Source organism: Pan paniscus, chromosome 6, assembly GCF_029289425.2.
Source record: "Pan paniscus chromosome 6, NHGRI_mPanPan1-v2.0_pri, whole genome shotgun sequence".
Taxonomy (NCBI): domain Eukaryota; kingdom Metazoa; phylum Chordata; class Mammalia; order Primates; family Hominidae; genus Pan; species Pan paniscus.
The window spans coordinates 176,018,019-176,036,204 of NC_073255.2; the positions used below are offsets into that span (position 1 = coordinate 176,018,019).

The 18,186-nt window shown below is 44.5% G+C and overlaps 1 protein-coding gene across 6 annotated transcripts in view; it reads left to right on the forward strand.

The window, feature by feature from the left end:
- Positions 1-12,611: 12,611 nt before the first annotated feature.
- The window catches only part of UBN2 (ubinuclein 2), an 80,452-nt gene continuing 74,877 nt past the window's right edge, over positions 12,612-18,186 (forward strand). For 3 of the 6 annotated variants that reach the window (XM_034965070.3, XM_034965068.3, XM_034965071.3), the window contains exon 1: positions 16,142-16,696. In XM_034965070.3, the coding sequence (XP_034820961.2) occupies positions 16,229-16,696 (468 nt within the window). In that variant the 5' untranslated portion in view covers positions 16,142-16,228. Of the gene's footprint in view, positions 16,697-17,170; positions 17,202-18,186 lie in introns of those variants that run through there. The other 3 variants (XM_034965067.4, XM_034965069.3, XM_055115427.1) reach the window with 2 other exon arrangements.

Sequence of the window (18,186 nt, forward strand, 5' to 3'; positions counted from 1 at the left end):
TTAATAATCATTATACATCCATCTATGAGTAGCTGAAGAAAAAATATTTTCTTCTGGTATAACCAAAAGACTGGAAGAGGGTTTAGTGGCATAGGTTCAGTGGAAGGAGAAATGACTACCCAATGGTCTTAGGGACCCAGTGAACCCACAGTAAGATGGACTTTGGCCAGGACTGCACTTATTACCTCATCTGCCGACTCCAACAAAGGGGACCAGGATGACATTTTGGGTCTCTGTGTATAAATGCTAACTAAAATCCTGTGTCTCATAATCCTCAAAATAGCTGGGTATTCCCTAGTGTACTATCCTTGAGTAAATGGTGATAGGTCCTTTTGGGAAAGGACTGAGGATATCATTAATGTACATGTATATGGTAGTCATTACATGACTGTATATATTTGCCAACACTTATAGAAATGTACATTTTAAATAGGTGGGGTTTTTTGTATAATAAAGCTATTTTTGAGGGAGTGGAGTGAGGGTTGAGAAATTACTATTGGGTACAATATTCACTATTCAGGTGATGGGTACATTAAAAGCTCAGATGTCACCACTATGCAATAAATGCAGGTAGGAAACCTGGACTTGAAATTCAAAAGATCACAGAGGCTACTATGGGCAATAATAAGCCAATAAATTGGAAAACCTAGAAGAAATTGATAAATTCCTAGACACATACAACCTACCAAAACTGAACCATGAAGAAATCCAAAACCTAAACAGACCAATAATAAGTAACAGAATCAAAGCCATAATAAAAAGTCTTCTAGCAAAGAAAAGCCCAGGACCCAATGGCTTCACTGCTGAATTTTACCAAACATTTAAAAAAGAACTAATATCAGTCCTATTCAAACTATTTCAAAAAAGAGAAGAGGAGGAAATATTTCCAAACTCATTCTATGAGGCCAGTATTACCTTGATACCAAAACCAGACAAAGACACATCAAAAAAAGAAAACTACAGGCCAGTATATCTGATGAACATGGGTGCAAAAATCTTCAACCAAATACTAGTAAACAAAATTTAACAACACATTAAAAAAATCATTAATCATGACCGAGTGGGATTTATCCCAGGAAGGCAAGGATGGTTTAATAGATGCCAATCAATCAATGGGATACATCATAACAACAGAATGAAGAGCAAAAACCATGTGACTACTTCAACTGATGGTGAAAAGAATTTCATAAAATTCAATATCCCTTCATGATTAAAAAAAAACTCAAAAAACTGAGTATAGAAGGAACACACCTCAACACAATAAAAGCCATATATGACAGACTCACAGCTAGTATCATATTGAATGGGGAAAATGGAAAGCCTTTCCTCTAGGATCTAGAACAAGACAAGGATGCCCACTTTCACCAATGTTTTTCGACATAGTACTGGAATTCCTAGCTAGAACAATCAGATAAGGGAAAGAAATAAAGGGTGTCCAAAGTAGAAAAGAATAAGTCAAATTATCCTTGTCTGCAGATGATATGATCTTATATTTGGAAAAACCTAAAGACTCCACCAAAAAAAACTATTAGAACTCATAAATTCAATAAAGGTGCACCAGTACCATTTCTACATGCCAACAGCAAACAATCTGAAAATGAAATCAAAAAAGTAATTCCATTTACAATAGCTACAAATAAAATGAAATACCTAGGAATTAACGTAACTAAAGTAGTGAAATATCTCTGCAATAAAAACTATAAAACATTGATGCAAGAAATTGAAGAGGACACACACAAAAATGGAAAGATATGCCATGTTCATGGATTGGAAGAATCAATATTATTAAAATGTCCATACTACTCAAAGCAATCTACAAATTCAATGCAATCCCTATCAAAATACCAATGACATTCTGCACAGAAATAGAAAAAAAAAATCCTAAAATTTTTGTGGAATACAAAAGACCTAGAATGGCCAAAGCTATCTCGAGAGAAAAGAACAAAACTGGAGGAATCACAGTACCTGACTTCTAAATATACTCCAGAGCTATAGTAACCAAAACAGCTCCAAAACCAATGGAGCACAATAGAGAACCCAGAAATAAATCCATACATCTACAGTGAACTCATTTTTGACAAAGGTACCAAGAACATATACTGAGGAAAGGACAGTCTCTTCAATGAATGGTACTGGGAAAACTGGATATCCACATGCAGAAGAATGAAACTAGACTCCCGTCTCTCACCCTATACAAAAATCAAATCAAAATGGATTAAAGACTTAAATCTAAGACCTCAGACAAGGAAACTACTACAAGAAAACATGGAGGAAACTCTCCAGGACATTGGTATGGGCAAAGATTTCTTGAGTAATACCCCACAAGCACAGGCAATTAAAGCAAAAATGGAGAAATGTTTGTATTTTTAGTAGAGATGGGGTTTTGCCATGTTGGCCAGGCTGGTCTAGAACTCCTGACCTCTAAGTGATCTGCCCTCCTCGGCCTCCCAAAGTGCTGGGATTACAGGCGTGAGCCACTGTGCCCAGCCCATCCTGCATTGTTTTGTTCTGCTATCTCATGTTGTAAACATCAGATGAATTGCCTGACAGGCCCCTTACCCTTTCTTGGAATAGCATCCTGCCCCCTAAGCCCCTGCCACCTAATCAGAAGCTCCTGGTAGCCATACCTTTCCTCACAGTTGTTTGACCTAGGGGTGAGTCTTGGCCTCCCAAAGTACTGGGATTACAGGCATGAGTCACCGTGCTGGCCTAAAAATTTTAAAAGATGCAAATGTTCTGCTATCAGAGTTTGCCCCAAGGCTAAACAAGCACAGCTGGGCTCTCTCCATAGTTAAATCTATGGGTCTCTCTTCTGTTTCTAAGACTGTCCCAAAATAGGTCAATCACAGATCCTTCCCTAGAATTTTGGAGGTAGGTGTAAGGGTTTCCAGTCTTAGTCTGGACTGGTCTCTTCAACAAAGGCATTTTAAAAAATTGCTAATTATAACAAGGCCATATTTTTAACCATGTAACTTGGGGAGTAGAGAAAACTAATCCACAGAGAGGGGAACAGAATGAAGTAGATCTTAGATGCATAAATGAGATAGAGATAAAATTGCCTGGAATCCATGTGACTTTTTAAACTCCCAATCCTGGTTCCATCTTCTTGGGACCTGACTGCAATCCTTCCTTTGGATTCTGGGAGATATCCCTACCTCTGCTGTACAAACTCTTCTGCTTAAACTAGCTTAAGTTGATTTATAGTGCATGCAACCAAAAATTCTAACATATTCTTCAGTTCTAATTCCCACTGCCCCTCTTCTGGCTCTGTTCTGTCGAGGCAGCTCACTCCACCTTCCCAGGCTGTTGAGTTCATCTCTAAACTGTAGTCATGCCTGCCTCTTTTCTTTCCTTCCTTTCCTTCCCTTCCTTCCCTTCCTTCCCTTCCTTCCTTCCTTTCCTTCCCTTTTCTTTTCTTTTCTCCTTTTTCTTTTCTTTTCTTTCCTTCCTTCCTTCTCAGAGTCTCACTCTGTCACCCAGGCTGGAGTGCAGTGGCATGATCTCAGCTTGCTGCAACGTCCGCCTCCTGGGTTCAAGCAATTCTCCTGCCTCAGCCTCCTGAGTAGCCAGGACTACAGGCATGCGCCACCATGCCCAGCTAATTTTTGTATTTTTAGTAGAGGTGGGGTTTCACCATGTTGGCCAGGCTGGTCTCAAACTCCTGACCTCTGGTGATCCACCCGCCTCAGCCTCCCAAAGTGCTGGGATTACAGGTGTGAGCCACCGTGCCTGGCCACGCCTGCCCTTTTCTATTTATCCATATTCTCATCAAGTCCCCATATCCTCCATCAAGTTTTCCCTGAGTATTCTAAATTTCATTGATTTCTCCCTCCTCTGAATTTCCATGTTGCATTTATATATTGGGAGAGCTGAAAAATGTTACCCCAGCTATGCCAAATAACACTCAAAGCTTTTTAAATCTCAAGCCTCTGAGTGAATTTCACATGGAATCTTTTAGTCCTCCTGCTTCTGCAGTGAAATTCCCACAGCCTTGACCCATGGTTACAATCTCATCAACCTATTCAAGACTAAATTGGCTGGGCGTGGTTGCCCACGCCTGTAATCCCAGCACTTTGGGAGGCCAAGGCAGGTGGATCACCTGAGGTCAAGAGTTCAAGACCAGCCTGGCCAACATGGCGAAACTCTGTCTCTACTAAAAATACAAAAAAAAAAGATAGATGGGCGTGGTGGCAGCCACTTGTAATCTCAGCTACTGGGGAGGCTGAGGCAGGAGAATCACTTGAGCCTGGGAGGTGGAGGTTGCAGTGAGCTAAGATCGCGCCATTGCACTCCAGCCTGGGCGACAAGAGTGAAACTCCATCTCAAAAAAAAAAAACAAAACAAACAAAAAAAACAGGACTAAATCTACTATTAATTTATTATTTCACTACTTCCAGCACAATTTGCAACAAAACAAATTTTGCTCAAGGGAACCGTTCAATGTTAATTAAAAAACAAAATTGTTATACTTTATAAGCATAAAAACTGACTAGTACATAAAATATCCATTATAAGTTCACAGTGTAAACAAATGGTGGTATATTCATAAATGGAATACCATACAGCAGGAAAAAGGATAAACTACTGATGATATGCAGTAACATGAATTTCAAAACCATTGTGTTGAAAGAAAGAAGCCAGACATAATATATAAATACATATTGCAATGATTCCATGCACATAAGGTTCAAGAACAGGCAAAACTTATCTGTGGTGTTGGATGTCAGAATGGTTACCTCTGGGAGCATATGGACTGGAAAGGGGAAAGATGGACCTTTAGAGGTGATGGAAATCTTATACATCTTGAATGGATAGTGGTTAAAGGAATGTGTGCAAAGGGTAAAATTCATCAAGTTGTATGCATCTTTCTGTGTGTCTAGAATCCCTTAATTAAAAAAAATTTTTTTTTTTTTTTTTAGACAGAGTCTCACTTTGTCACCCAGGCCTGGAGGGCAGTGGCACAATCTCCGCCCAACCGATTCTCCTTCCTCAGCCTCCCAAGTAGCTGGGACTACAGGTGTGAGCCACCATGCCAGGCTAATTTTTTTTTTTTTTTGAGAGGGAGTCTCGTTCTGTCACCCAGGCTGGAGTGCACCCAGGTGCAATCTCGGCTCACTGCCAGCTCTGCCTCCCAGGTTCACGCCATTCTCCTGCCTCAGCCTCCCGAGTAGCTGGGACTACAGGCGCCCACCACCATGCCTGGCTAATTTTTTGTATTTTTAGTAGAGACGGGGTTTCACCGTGTTAGCCAGGATGGTCTCGATCTCCTGACCTCGTGATCTGCCTGCCTTGGCCTCCCAAAGTGCTGAGATTACAGGTGTGAGCCACCGCATCAAGTTTTTTTTTTTTTTTTTTAACTAGAAATGGGGTTTCACCATGTTGGCCAGGCTGGTCTCGAACTCCTGACCTCAGGTGATCCTCCTGCCTTGGCCTCCCAAAGTACTGGGATTACAGGCATGAGCCACCGTGCAGGCCTAAAAATTTTAAAAGATACAAATGTTCTGCTATCAGAGTTTGCCCCAAGGCTAAACAAGCACAGCTGGGCTGTCTCCATAGTTAAATCTACAGGTCTCTCTTCTGTTTCTAAACCTGGGCCACATAATATCCCTTTTGAGATCAGTTCTCAGTGTTGTGAATATACACCAAGAGTTTTTTTTTTTTAATTCTTATATACATACACATACATAGATACATGCATATACAAATAATACATTAGTTCTCCCTTTTAACAAAATGTTCCTCTTTTTATTCTAATGGTAGTATATTAAATAATAGTCTGCATATTCCTTTTTTCACTTAAGAATAGATTATGCCAATTGATTTTTTAGAAGATTGCATAGAATTCGACTGCATAGATTTACTCAAAATAAGAGACATGTACACCAAAATCATTTTTTGAAATATATCAGCTTTTGGCAAAGATTAAAACATTTGATAACATAAGTTGCCAAGGGGATTGGGAAATAGAGACCCTCATGTATTGCCAGTGGAATATAAATCAGTACTTTCTATGGAAGGCAATTTATCAAAGTTAGAAATACACATATTATTTGGTTCAGCAATTGAGTTAGGTTGAACATATTTCATTCGTATAAGAGCCTTATATTTCCTTTCCTGTGAACTATTTGTTCATATCTTTCTCCATTTTTCTAAGAGGTTATTGTTGTTTCTTTGATCTGCAGGAGTTCTTTATAGATTAGGGAAATTTACTCTTTGTGAAATGTATTGTAAATTTTTTTTCCAGTTTTGTCATTAGTCTTTTGATTAATGCTGTTGAAGCAGTTGCAATTATCAGTCATACTTGGAAAGGCCTTTCTTAGTCTGTTATTTTTTTAATCTCAGCCAATTTCTTCTAGAAATATTATAACTTCTTTTTTCTATTTAAAACATTCATTCACTAGAAATTTATCCTTTTGTAGGGTGTGAGATACAATTTTATTCTAGTCTAGATAATTACCTATTTGTCTTAAGCTATTTATTGAATAATCTAAGCTTTCCTCACTGATTTGAAATGCTTGCATATTCAACCAGAAAAGACAAGAACCATAATAGAAATATCAATAATGATTATAAACAGGCAATTTACACAAGAAGAAACTTAAAAGACTAGCAGATATATGAAGAGATGCTCAAATTCCTTAGTCATCAGAGCAGTGCAAATTAAAATAATAATGAATGGCAGAAATTAAACTGTATTTATTGGTGGCAATGCGATGGGAGAAGAGGAGGTAATACAGCAACCCTCACACCACTGGTGTGACCATTTTGGAGAATAGTCTCTTAATGTGTACGCAGGCCTGAAGATCCAACGGTTCTTGCCTGGGTCTGTGTCCCAAATAAATTCTCATATAGACTCAAAGAGCACATGACTGAGGATGTCCATAGTTGCACTGTGGTGGTGGTGGGGTGTGGGGGGGTAGTTGGAGGCAAGCCGAGCATCCATCACTGAGGAAGTAAACAGGCAAAATATGCGATTGCAGATTACCACTCAAAAGTTGTTAAAAAAAAAAAAGTTGTAAACTGAATATATTATACACAGCAGCATGAATGGTTCTTAAAAATATGGTGTTGAGCAAAAAAAGAAACAGAATGAGATATATAACATAATAACACATTTACAAATTTAAAATATATGCATGTAAAATAATAATATATATAAGGTCACATACAAAAAGTTAAAATTGGCCAGGCGCGGTGGCTCATGTCTGTAATCCTAGCACTTTGGGAGGCCGAGGTGGGTGGATCATCTGAGATTAGGAGTTCGAGACCAGCCTGACCAACATGGTAAAACCTCGTCTCTACTAAAAATACAAAAATTAGCCAGACATGGTGGCAAATGCCTATAATCCCAGCTACTCGGGAGGCTGAGGCAGGAGAAGCACTTGAACCTGGGAGGCAGAGGTTGCAGTGAGCTGAGATTGTGCCACTGCACTCCAGCCTGGGCAACAGAGCGAGACTCTGTCTCAAAAAAAAAAAAAAAAAGTTAAAATTTTAGAATTTTTGCCATTGGATGTAATGAATGGAAATAAAGAGGAATTTCAAAGAGAGAGAAAAAGACTGATGATGATAATGTGCCACAAACTGTGAAATATGGTTAATTCAACCTTCTTTGCCCGAAGTGAAAATTAAAAATAAAAAGGTCGTCAAGGTTACCAGTATCTCTGCTCTCATCTTACTAGAATTCTTGGTAGCATTCAACAGTTAGTTGGCTACTCCTACTGTCTTGAAATGTGTTTGTTATAAGATCATGTCACTTTTCTACTTAAAATTTCCCGAATAGCTTCTGGTTTCATTTACAGTAAGATCCAAACTCTTTTTTTTGTTTTTGTTTTTGAGACAGGGTCTTGCTCTGTTGCCCAGACTGGAGTGCAATGTTACGATCACAGCTCATTGTAGCTTCAACCTCCCGGGCTCAAGCAATCCTCCCACTTCAGCCTCTTGAGTAGCTAGGACTACAGGTGTGTGCCACCATGCCTGGTTAATTTTTTATTTTTAGTTTTTTTAGAGATAGGTCTCACTATGTTGCTCAGTCTGGTTTCGAACTTTAGGACTCAAGTGATCCTCCTGCCTCGGCCTTCCAAAGCGCTGGGATTATAGGCGTGAGCCACTGCACCTGGCCAGATCCAATCTCTTTATGCCATTCCATGACCTGGCCCTTTGCTCCCTCTCAGATTCCATCTTTGCCCACCCTGCTCACTGCAGTTTGGCCACCCTCACCTTTCTTCCAACTCACAAAATCACCCCCTCCATAGGCTTCGTACTTGCTTTTCTTTCTCTCTGATACTCTTCCTTTGGATCTTCACAAGGCATTTTGGTCTTTAAACTTAAATGTTGTCAAGAAGGCATGAGTAACTTGATCTCACAGGGTATTTTATTATGTATTCATTTATTTGCTAAATAAAACAAGAGTGCCTGCTCTGATCTTACAGCATTACAGTTAAATAATATTAAAGGTATTTTGACTTTGCATTCTACAGGAATTGACTTTGACCTCTTCTCAGCCTCCTTGAAGAGCCCCCACTACCCAACAAAAGCATTTTGGATTTTCCAAATTTACATGGAAATGCATAAGTAGGTGTGCTCTACCCCTAGTCCCTAGTAACAAAATTACTTTCTCATCACTTGCTCAGTCTCTGCTGAAGGAGGCTGAACTAACTTTCAAATTGGTGATCGCAGCCAATTAGAAGTTTGTGAAACAGTTTTGAGGATCACAAGCAGCATTTTAAAAACATGCAATATATTACAACAGAATCTTATGGAAAATATCAGAGTGTACCACACTGATCCTTATCCAGGAATACAGACACTGTAACTGCTGATGAAGAGAAGGACAGGGAGGGAGGGGTGACTGCAGTCACTGGGATCTCACTGGAACTCCTAGGTTCCTTTGTTGGACAGATAACATTGTACAGCCTAATTTTATGTTATCACAACTGCCCGTAACTTATGAAATGAAATAAAGGAGAATTTCATTCAGTGATAAAAAACTCATAATTTTCAACTGGGTTACAGTGAAGAACTTTAAGTATGTTTTTGGGAAAGCACCATCAGTATGACATGTGTGTGTGAACTATGATATATTAAACTAGTATAAATTGCTCTCAAAGAGATTGTTTTATTATTAGAAGAAAAAGGAATAAGATAGTGAAAAATACAGAAACATATTCCAATTTAGCTGCTGGGTCTGGAATTATAATGGAAATACTAAGAAAATGTTAACTCTATCATCAAACATTGACTTTACATCTCATTCTAAAAAGAAAAAGCTCCCCCTCTCCCTCTCCCTCTCCCTTCTTCGGTCTCCCTCTGTTGCCGGACTGTACTGCCGTGATCTCAGCTCGCTGCAACCTCCCTGCCTCGGGCTCCCGTGATTCTCCTGCCTCGGCCTGCCGAGTGCCTGGGATTGCAGGCACGCGCCACCACGCTTGACTGCTTTTTGTATTTTTGGTGGAGACGGGGTTTTACTGTGTTGACCGGGCTGGTCTCCAGCTCTTGACCTCAAGTGATCTGCCCGCCTCGGCCTCCTGAGGTGCTGGGATTGCAGACAAAGTCTCGCTCACTCAATGCTCAATGTTACCCAGGCTGGAGTGCAGTGGCATGATCTCGGCTCGCTACAACCTCCACCTCCCAGCTGCCTGCCTTGGCCTCCGAAATTGCTAAGATTACAGCCTCTGACCGGCCACCACCCCATCTAGGAAGTGAGGAGCGTCTCTGCCTGGCCGCCCATCGTCTGGCATGTGAGGAGCCCCTCTGCCCGGCCGCCCCATCTGGGAAGTGAGGAGCCCCTCTGCCCGGCTGCCACCCCATCTAGGAAGTGAGGAGCATCTCTGCCTGGCCGCCCATCGTCTGGGAAGTGAGGAGTGTCTCTGCCCGGCTGCCCCGTCTGGGATGTGAGGAGCACCTCTGCCCGGCCGCCACCCCATCTGGGAAGTGAGGAGCGTCTCTGCCCAGCCGCCCCATCTGGGAGGTGAGGAGTGCCTCTGCCCGGCCACCACCCCATCTGGGAAGTGAGGAGCGTCTCTGCCTGGCCGCCCCGTCTAGGAAGTGAGGAGCCCCTCTGCCTGGCTGCCCCGTCTGGGAAGTGAGGAGCGCCTCTGCCTGACTGCCCCATCTGGCAGGTGAGGAGCATCTCTGCCCGGCCGCCCGTCTAGGAAGCGAGCACCTCTGCCCGGCCGCCCCGTCTGGGAGGTGAGGAGCACCTCTGCCCGGCCGCCCCGTCTGGGATGTGAGGAGCGCCTCTGCCCGGCCGCCCCATCTGGGAAGTGAGGAGCGCCTCTGCCCGGCCGCCCATCATCTGGGAAGTGAGGAGCGCCTCTGCCTGACCGCCCCATCTGGCAGGTGAGGAGCATCTCTGCCCAGCTGCCCGTCTAGGAAGTGAGCACCTCTGCCCGGCCGCCCCGTCTGGGAGGTGAGGAGCGCCTCTGCCCGGCCGCCCCATCTGGGAGGTGCGGAGCGCCTCTGCCCGGCCGCCCCGCCTGGGAGGTGAGGAGCGCCTCTGCCTGGCTGCCCAGTCTGGGATGTGAGGAGTGCCTCTACCTGACCACCCCATCTGGCAGGTGAGGAGCATCTCTGCCCGGCCGCCCCGTCTAGGAAGTGAGCGCCTCTGCCCAGCTGCCCCGTCTGGGAAGTGAGGAGCGCCTCTGCCCGGCCGCCCTGTCTGGGAAGTGAGGAGCGCCTCTGCCCCGCCGCCCATCGTCTGGGAAGTGAGGAGCGCCTCTGCCTGACTGCCCCATCTGGCAGGTGAGGAGCATCTCTGCCCAGCCGCCCGTCTAGGAAGCGAGCACCTCTGCCCGGCCGCCCCGTCTGGGAGGTGAGGAGCGCCTCTGGCCGGCCGCCCCATCTGGGAGGTGAGGAGCGCCTCTGCCCGGCCGCCCATCGTCTGGGAAGTGAGGAGCGCCTCTGCCTGACCGCCCCATCTGGCAGGTGAGGAGCATCTCTGCCCAGCCGCCCGTCTAGGAAGCAAGCACCTCTGCCTGGCCACCCCATCTGGGAGGTGAGGAGCGCCTCTGCCCGGCCACCCCATCTGGGAGGTGCGGAGCGCCTCTGCCCAGCCACCCCGCCTGGGAGGTGTGGAGCGCCTCTGCCCGGCCGCCCCGCCTGGGAGGTGAGGAGCGCCTCTGCCCGGCCGCCCCGCCTGGGAGGTGAGGAGTGCCTCTGCCCTGCCACCCCATCTGGGAGGTGTACCCAACAGCTCCGAAGAGACAGCGACCATCGAGAATGGGCCATGATGACGATGGTGGTTTTGTCGAAAAGAAAAGGGGGAAATGTGGGGAAAAGAAAGAGAGATCAGATTGTTCCTGTGTCTGTGTAGAAAGAAGTAGACATAGGAGACTCCATTTTGTTCTGTACTAAGAAAAATTCTTCTGCCTTGGGATGCTGTTAATATATAACCTCACCCCCAACCCCATGCTCTCTGAAACATGTGCTGTGTCAACTCAGGGTTAAATGGATTAAGGGCGGTGCAAGATGTGCTTTGTTAAACAGATGCTTGAAGGCAGCATGCTCCTTAAGAGTCATCACCACTCCCTAATCCTAAGTACCCAGGGACACAAACACTGCGGAAGGCCTCAGGGACCTCTGCCTAGGAAAACCAGAGACCTTTGTTCACGTGTTTATCTGCTGACCTTCTCTCCACTATTATCCTATGACCCTGCCACATCCCCCTCTCCGAGAAACACCCAAGAATGATCAATAAATACAAAAAAAAAAAAGCACTTTTCCTGCAAATGAAAGTTTAATGCCTTCAAAATTAAAAGGACATCTGAGGCTGGGTGCAGTAGCTCACACCTGTAATCCTAGCACTTTGGGAGGCTGAGGTGGGCAGATCATGAGGGCAGAAGTTCGAGACCAGTCTGGCCAACATGGTGAAACCCCACCTCTAAAAATACAAAAATATAAAATTTCTAAAAATACAAAAATTAGCTGGGCATGGTGGCGTGCGCCTGTAATCCCAGCTACTCAGGAGGCGGAGGAAAGAGAATTGCTTGAACTTAGGAGGCGGAGGTTGCAGTGAGCCAAGATCGCGCCACTCACTCCAGACTGGGCAACACAGCAAGACTCCATCTCGGGAAAAAAATAAAAGGACATCTGAAAATTTAACATGATGAACTTGTCAATAAGCCCCTCAAATATGTTCCTAAAAAAGCGGGGGGAGTAGAGTTATTGGCACAATTTCTCAGTTTTTCCACAAACCTTTTTAATTTTTTTGGTTACATAAATTAACCCATTTATTATAGGCTAGTGATGTCTCAAAAGAGTAGAGGAGCGTCTACTGGTCTTTCAATTGCTTCAGTCTTCTGATGGTGGACTTTACCGTGACAGCTGAAGTGGTATTGTAGGTCCAGACAATGTGGTTCCTGGATGAAGACACCGTTACCGTCTTCATGCAGAACCACAGCACCAGATCCCCACAGCTCGTCTCTTCATCTTGGTTTTGCCACAGAAAAGAGCAAATGTACTTGGCGTACTGGCTGATTTCAATTTTCTTCACCATTTTCTGGAGGGAGACCCCATAGCGGGTCCTGTATTTACCAACGATTCCAACTTCTTGGTTTAGCCATGTTGCCGTGAACTACGTCCGAGCTCAGAGAGCTGTTCCACAAATCTTAAGGAGAAAGACAATCAGTGTGCAAAAGAAATATGGGTCATAGTAAGTGCTGAAAAACTTCATCCAGTATTTATGGGTATGGTGCACATGCTTTCAGTGACAAATCAGCTGATAAATGAAAAACTATACTTCTTGGCAAAAACACAGTATCAGTGTATTACCTACCACAGAATATTTACAGCAACAATAACTATGATGTAGTAACAGTCCAACTTGCTGAGAGTACTAATACTGAAAGTTGCATAATATTTTCATGCCAGATATGTGTAGCAAGATAATTTTATAGAGGAATTATTGACTGTATAGAGAAAAATATATTCAGAATTTTAAAATAGTTCCCTTGGCCTCCATCACGGCAAGTAGTAGCGGCATCGGGGCGGCAGCAGTGATTAGAATGCAGTGAGGGAGATTGTGGACATTCTGCTTGTAGTCCCAGCTACTTGGGAGGCTGAGGCAGGAGAACGGTGTGAACCCGGAAGGCGGAGCTTGCAGTGAGCCGAGATCGCGCCACTGCACTCCAGCCTGGGCGACAGAGCAAGACTCCATCTCAAAAAAAAAAAGAGATTTCAAGAATTCTGAATACTGGCTTACTGGAAACTCTGGTTATTTGTGTACAGCTTTGTAAGCAAGGACTTAACCCAGAATTAATAAATAACCAAGGAAATATCACTGGTTATTAAGGAGCTTCAAAAGACTACCAAAGCACAAAAGGCTGCTGAAAACATGACAATCTAACTTTCTGGAGAAATCCTGATATGTTGAGCTCTTCAAGAGGATTTGAAGACTGCGTCGTAATCAAGAACGTACAGTGAAATTACTGCATGCAGCAGTGTAGAAAAATAGTCCTTTTTAAAAGAATTACAGAACCATAGCTTTATAAATCAGTGGGAAAGTGGCTTACAGAGGGAACTATCAGGTGTGTTTACACTGCATCTTATTCACTTTTTAAAATGGCACTAATGTATTGGCATTGCTATGTTTATATTTAGGCATTCCTTATTTATAGCTCTAATAGCTTTAATTTTCTGAGCAGTCTATCAGATGTTTATATCTGCTGTGCCTGGGTGAAGTGTGGTGGAACCCGTTAGTAATAAGGTGTGGTGGTTATAGGACTTGTTGACGTTTCCTTTATAAACTAATTTTGAATTGTTTATGCACAATAACTATGGATTTATGTTGTACTCTCACAGGATTTCAGCCACCATTTGTGAATTTTGATTTAGGTTCATTATATCAGAATCTTGTTTTTTAAATTAAGAACATGGAAAACATTTCTTGTAATCTACTCTTTAACAAAGAATATATAGTTTTCAAACAGTTTTTTGGGCAGTTAATAGGGTGAACCAGATCATTTTTATTGACTTAAATAATTAACTTGATTAAACTTGGTATTTTATGAAGAGAATAAATTATTACAGCTTAGTACTTCATTTACACAGAGAAATGATTGTCGGGTATGCAATTTATCATGATGTCAGACTAAGATTAAAGAAGAATTTATTACTATGCAGAACATGCATACACATTATTACTATTCATGACTGCCTATATATCTGAACTAGGGTTTTCAATTTTGATCAGTTTAGAAGAAGAAAAAGATCAGGCACCACAGTGGATCAGATGTTCATGTACCACTGTCCTAATGAATTCTGGAGTGCAATAAACCTATGAACAGGCAAGAACTTCCATGGCATTAAATAAAATCTTTCCTAATTTACTTCTATATGATGTTAACATTTTTTTCTACACTGTATTATAAAATATTTTATATTAAATTAACTCTGTTGCGTCTGTTGCTTTTACTTTATCCTAAGCAGTAGGTAAGTATTGTGAAACTTATATTTCACATATGCACATATGTGTTATGTATATATGGGTGTATATTCTGGGTTACAGTGTAAAATGTCTTACTGTGGGTTATGGATCAAAAAGTTGGAAAACTCAGCGGGTGAGAAGTTAGAAGATAATGTTGGATAAGTAACACACCTGTAGAAGGATTTGGCCCACAGACCACCAGTTTGCAGTCTCTGAGCTAAATTGTGGAGGATATTGAATATGAGTATACATACATAGAACTCAGTTTGTAGGTCAGTTGCAGCCAGAACAGAGATCGATATAATAAAAACTCTTTTAGAGACATTAATATGACCCCGTCTCAAGACTGGCGGGAACAGAGACTGAAGGCAGAAAGGTCATTTAAGTATCACTAAGGCAATCTAAAAATGAGACCCGAATTCGGAATCAGAAAAGGAGCAATAGGGAAGGAGATAATGTAGGTAAAACATGGCGCCGAGTAGAAAAGATAGGGTTTTAGAGCTGGGAGAGACCTTTGGAATCATAGATTTCATCACCATCTTCGTCCAAGTAGGGAAAGTAATAACAGGAGAGGAAAAAAACGGAACCCTCTCAGAATTTGTCAATTACGTCACACTGACTTAATAAAAGAGCTTTCAATAGTTAATGCAGTTAATGCAATTAACAGAAGGCTTGGATTCCCTTCAGGATGTGAAGGGCGAGCCCTCAAATTTACTTTTTATTCAATGGATTAAAATGGCCAGTAATTCTTATCCTTTTAAACCCGACTTCCAATTAATTAATTACAAGTGAGCCTATGGGGCGTGCCCAATCAATTCCTTCCCCATCCTGAAATGGGTCCTTTAGCATTCTCATAAACAGTACGTTTCCTGAAATACCACTAAACCCTCTTAAGAAGTTTTCTATGATTTCAGCAGTTTAGGCCTTCTGAATGAGCCCAGAACTCCTCATCTGCTTGTTAATTTTCCAACTGCAAAGCGTTATTGAACATTTAATGACCCTGCCCCACGCAACGCCCACTGCGGCCGGGCGAGGGAAACCGGAGTAGGTCGAGGAAGGGGAGGCCTGCGCTTTCGGGAGGGAAGCCGCTGGGGCTAGTCTGGCTGAAGCTGGGCACTTCCTTTTTTCCCTCGATACTTAAGGCTACGGGGACACAGGGCGGGCAGGCACAACGGCTGGCGCGTCTCTCTACCCTTGCCCAGAGTCCGCCTTGAATAATCAGCTAACAACCCCAATTCCCTTGAACCCAGCGCGGGAGACCCGGCGCCAATGGCTAGGTCAGTCTCAGTCCCATCCCGATGCTAGCCCCGGGAAGCTCCTGGAGCGCCTCTGGTTTCCGGGTGCGAACAGTAAACTGCTCGGGAAACCCCAGAACCCTCCCTTTGAGGAAGGGTGCAGACGGCGTCTCCGTTTCCACGGAAACAGGCCGAGCCATGTCGTCACTTCCGCCGACCTGTCTGGACTCCAGACTGTTGGGAGGAAAAGAGGAAAACTGAGCAACAGCCACGACAGTGGACGCGAGCGTCTCCTCTGTGCGCATGCGCCCGCTCAGCGGCCTGCTTCTATTTATGTGGGGGATCCAACATGGCGGCCGCGGCGACCCTGGCGATGGCGGTGAAGCCCATCAGAACGTAGTAGCGGGGAAGGGGACACGGTCCGCACTCACCGTGGCGTCGGCGGAGACGGCTGAGGGGGTGGTGGAGGGAAGAAAAGCGACGGAGAGCAAGAGGAAGGGCGGGCAGGCACGCAGCGCGCCGTAGAAGCGAGCGCCGGCTCGAGCAAAAGCGGAGGGCCAGAACAGTGGGGATGGCGGAGCCGCGCAGAGTAGCGTTCATTAGCTTGTCACCGGTGCGGCGGCGCGAGGCCGAGTACCCGGGGCCCGAGCGTGAGCCCGAGTACCCCCGCGAGCCCCCCCGGCTGGAGCCGCAGCCGTACCGCGAGCCGGCCCGGGCGGAGCCGCCGGCCCCGCGGGAGCCTGCCCCCCGCTCGGACGCGCAGCCCCCGTCGCGGGAGAAGCCGCTCCCCCAGCGCGAGGTCAGCCGCGCCGAGCCGCCCATGTCGCTGCAGCGGGAGCCCCCGCGGCCCGAGCCGCCGCCGCCGTTCCCGCCGCTGCCCTTGCAGCCGCCCCCGCCGCGGGAGTCGGCTTCCCGGGCTGAGCAGCCGCCGCGGCCGCCGAGGGAGACGGTGCGCCTGGAGCTGGTGCTTAAGGACCCCACCGACGAGAGCTGCGTGGAGTTCAGTTACCCGGAGCTGCTGCTGTGCGGAGAACAACGGGTACAGAAGATTCTTCCCTCCTGCCCCAGACCCCGGGAGCCTCAGGACCCGCCGCCTTCCCCAGCTGGTTTGCACCTTGGGACGCCCACCGAGCGCGTCCGGGTCGCCCCGAGGGTGGGGTGCGGGGGGCCGGGGCCGAGCGGGTGGACGGGGCGGTGAGCGCTGCTTTCTCCACTCCCCAGGGTGGCCGAGGCTCTCACCCGGCTGCGCCGAATCCCCAAACCCCCGGCACTCGCTCCCAACGCCGCGCCGAGCCTGTTTTCTTGTGCACCTTTCGGAACCTCAGATTTTCCTTCTTTCCTTTCTGCTCCCCACACAAAATCCTGGGGCCCTGCAGGCCGTGTGGCTGGGTTCTCCCTGTGGCGCTACAGCTGTCGTTCCAGTAGAAAGGAAGAGAAAACCTTGGGGGACACGCCCCCCAGTCTGAAGCAGAGATTGTGTAACCCCTCTCGTATCATCCTCATCCTCATCACTGTTTGTTTTGCTGGGCGCCGTGGCTGCTGAGGTGTGCTTGCGTGCCTGTGATATTTTTCTTAATCGAAGGGAATTTAAGAATAATTAAAGGTTTTCAGAGACTAAGGATCCCACTTTAGGAATGGAGAAGTGGGTTAGTTAATCTGGTTACTAATTTTTCTCTCGTGTTGGTATTGGAAAACCTTTTTAGCTTTCCTTTTTTGTGGAGTTCGTTCATATTGTAATTGAATGGGAAGGTGTCTCCTGTTTTATTTGACACCTACCCGTCATATTATTTAAGTGTACTATCATTAGTTTATAGAAGAATATTGTACTCAGCCTTTGTAATTTTCGGAGGATGATGAAAAAAATCTCAGCTTTGAATTTTTTAAAATAATTGAAAATATATAGGTATGCTTTTGATGTAAGAGGTGAACAATGGAGAAAGGATGGGGTTATGTTCGTAATTGTAATTTTTATTGTTGTGGGTTGGTGGATCTTCAGAAGTAAGTTAGAAAAGGAAATGATAGATTAACAGTAAGGAAAGAGAACAGTTTTCTCTGTTGCTTAGCAATTATACCCGTTATTAGGTTTTGCTTTAGCTTGAGTCTAATGGACTCCAGAAGTCCCTTGTTTTGTTTTCATCTTCACCTACCTTTATGGTCAAAATGACTGACTGCTTAGTCACAAAGTATCATGTTGAACAATTTCACTAGGTTTTGTTTACTTCATGGCCAGCTAACATTTTGATCATTATTTAGAAATGTTGTGTGGTCAAATCATTACAAAATGTTTTCAACCAAAATGAATTGTTTAAAGGTAGAGATCATTTTGGTCCCTTCCACCTAACATTTTGCTCTTCAGATTCACTTGAATGCCCCTTCTTTATAAATCTGAGGTCACTTTTTTCCCAAAAGAATATTAAAAATATTGGATTGGAGCATTTTTCAAACATTGTATTTGAGCTGCTAATCTAAGTTGGTTTGCAGTTTTTGTAATTTTCATAAATTACAGGAGAAAAGCATTATCTTTGGATA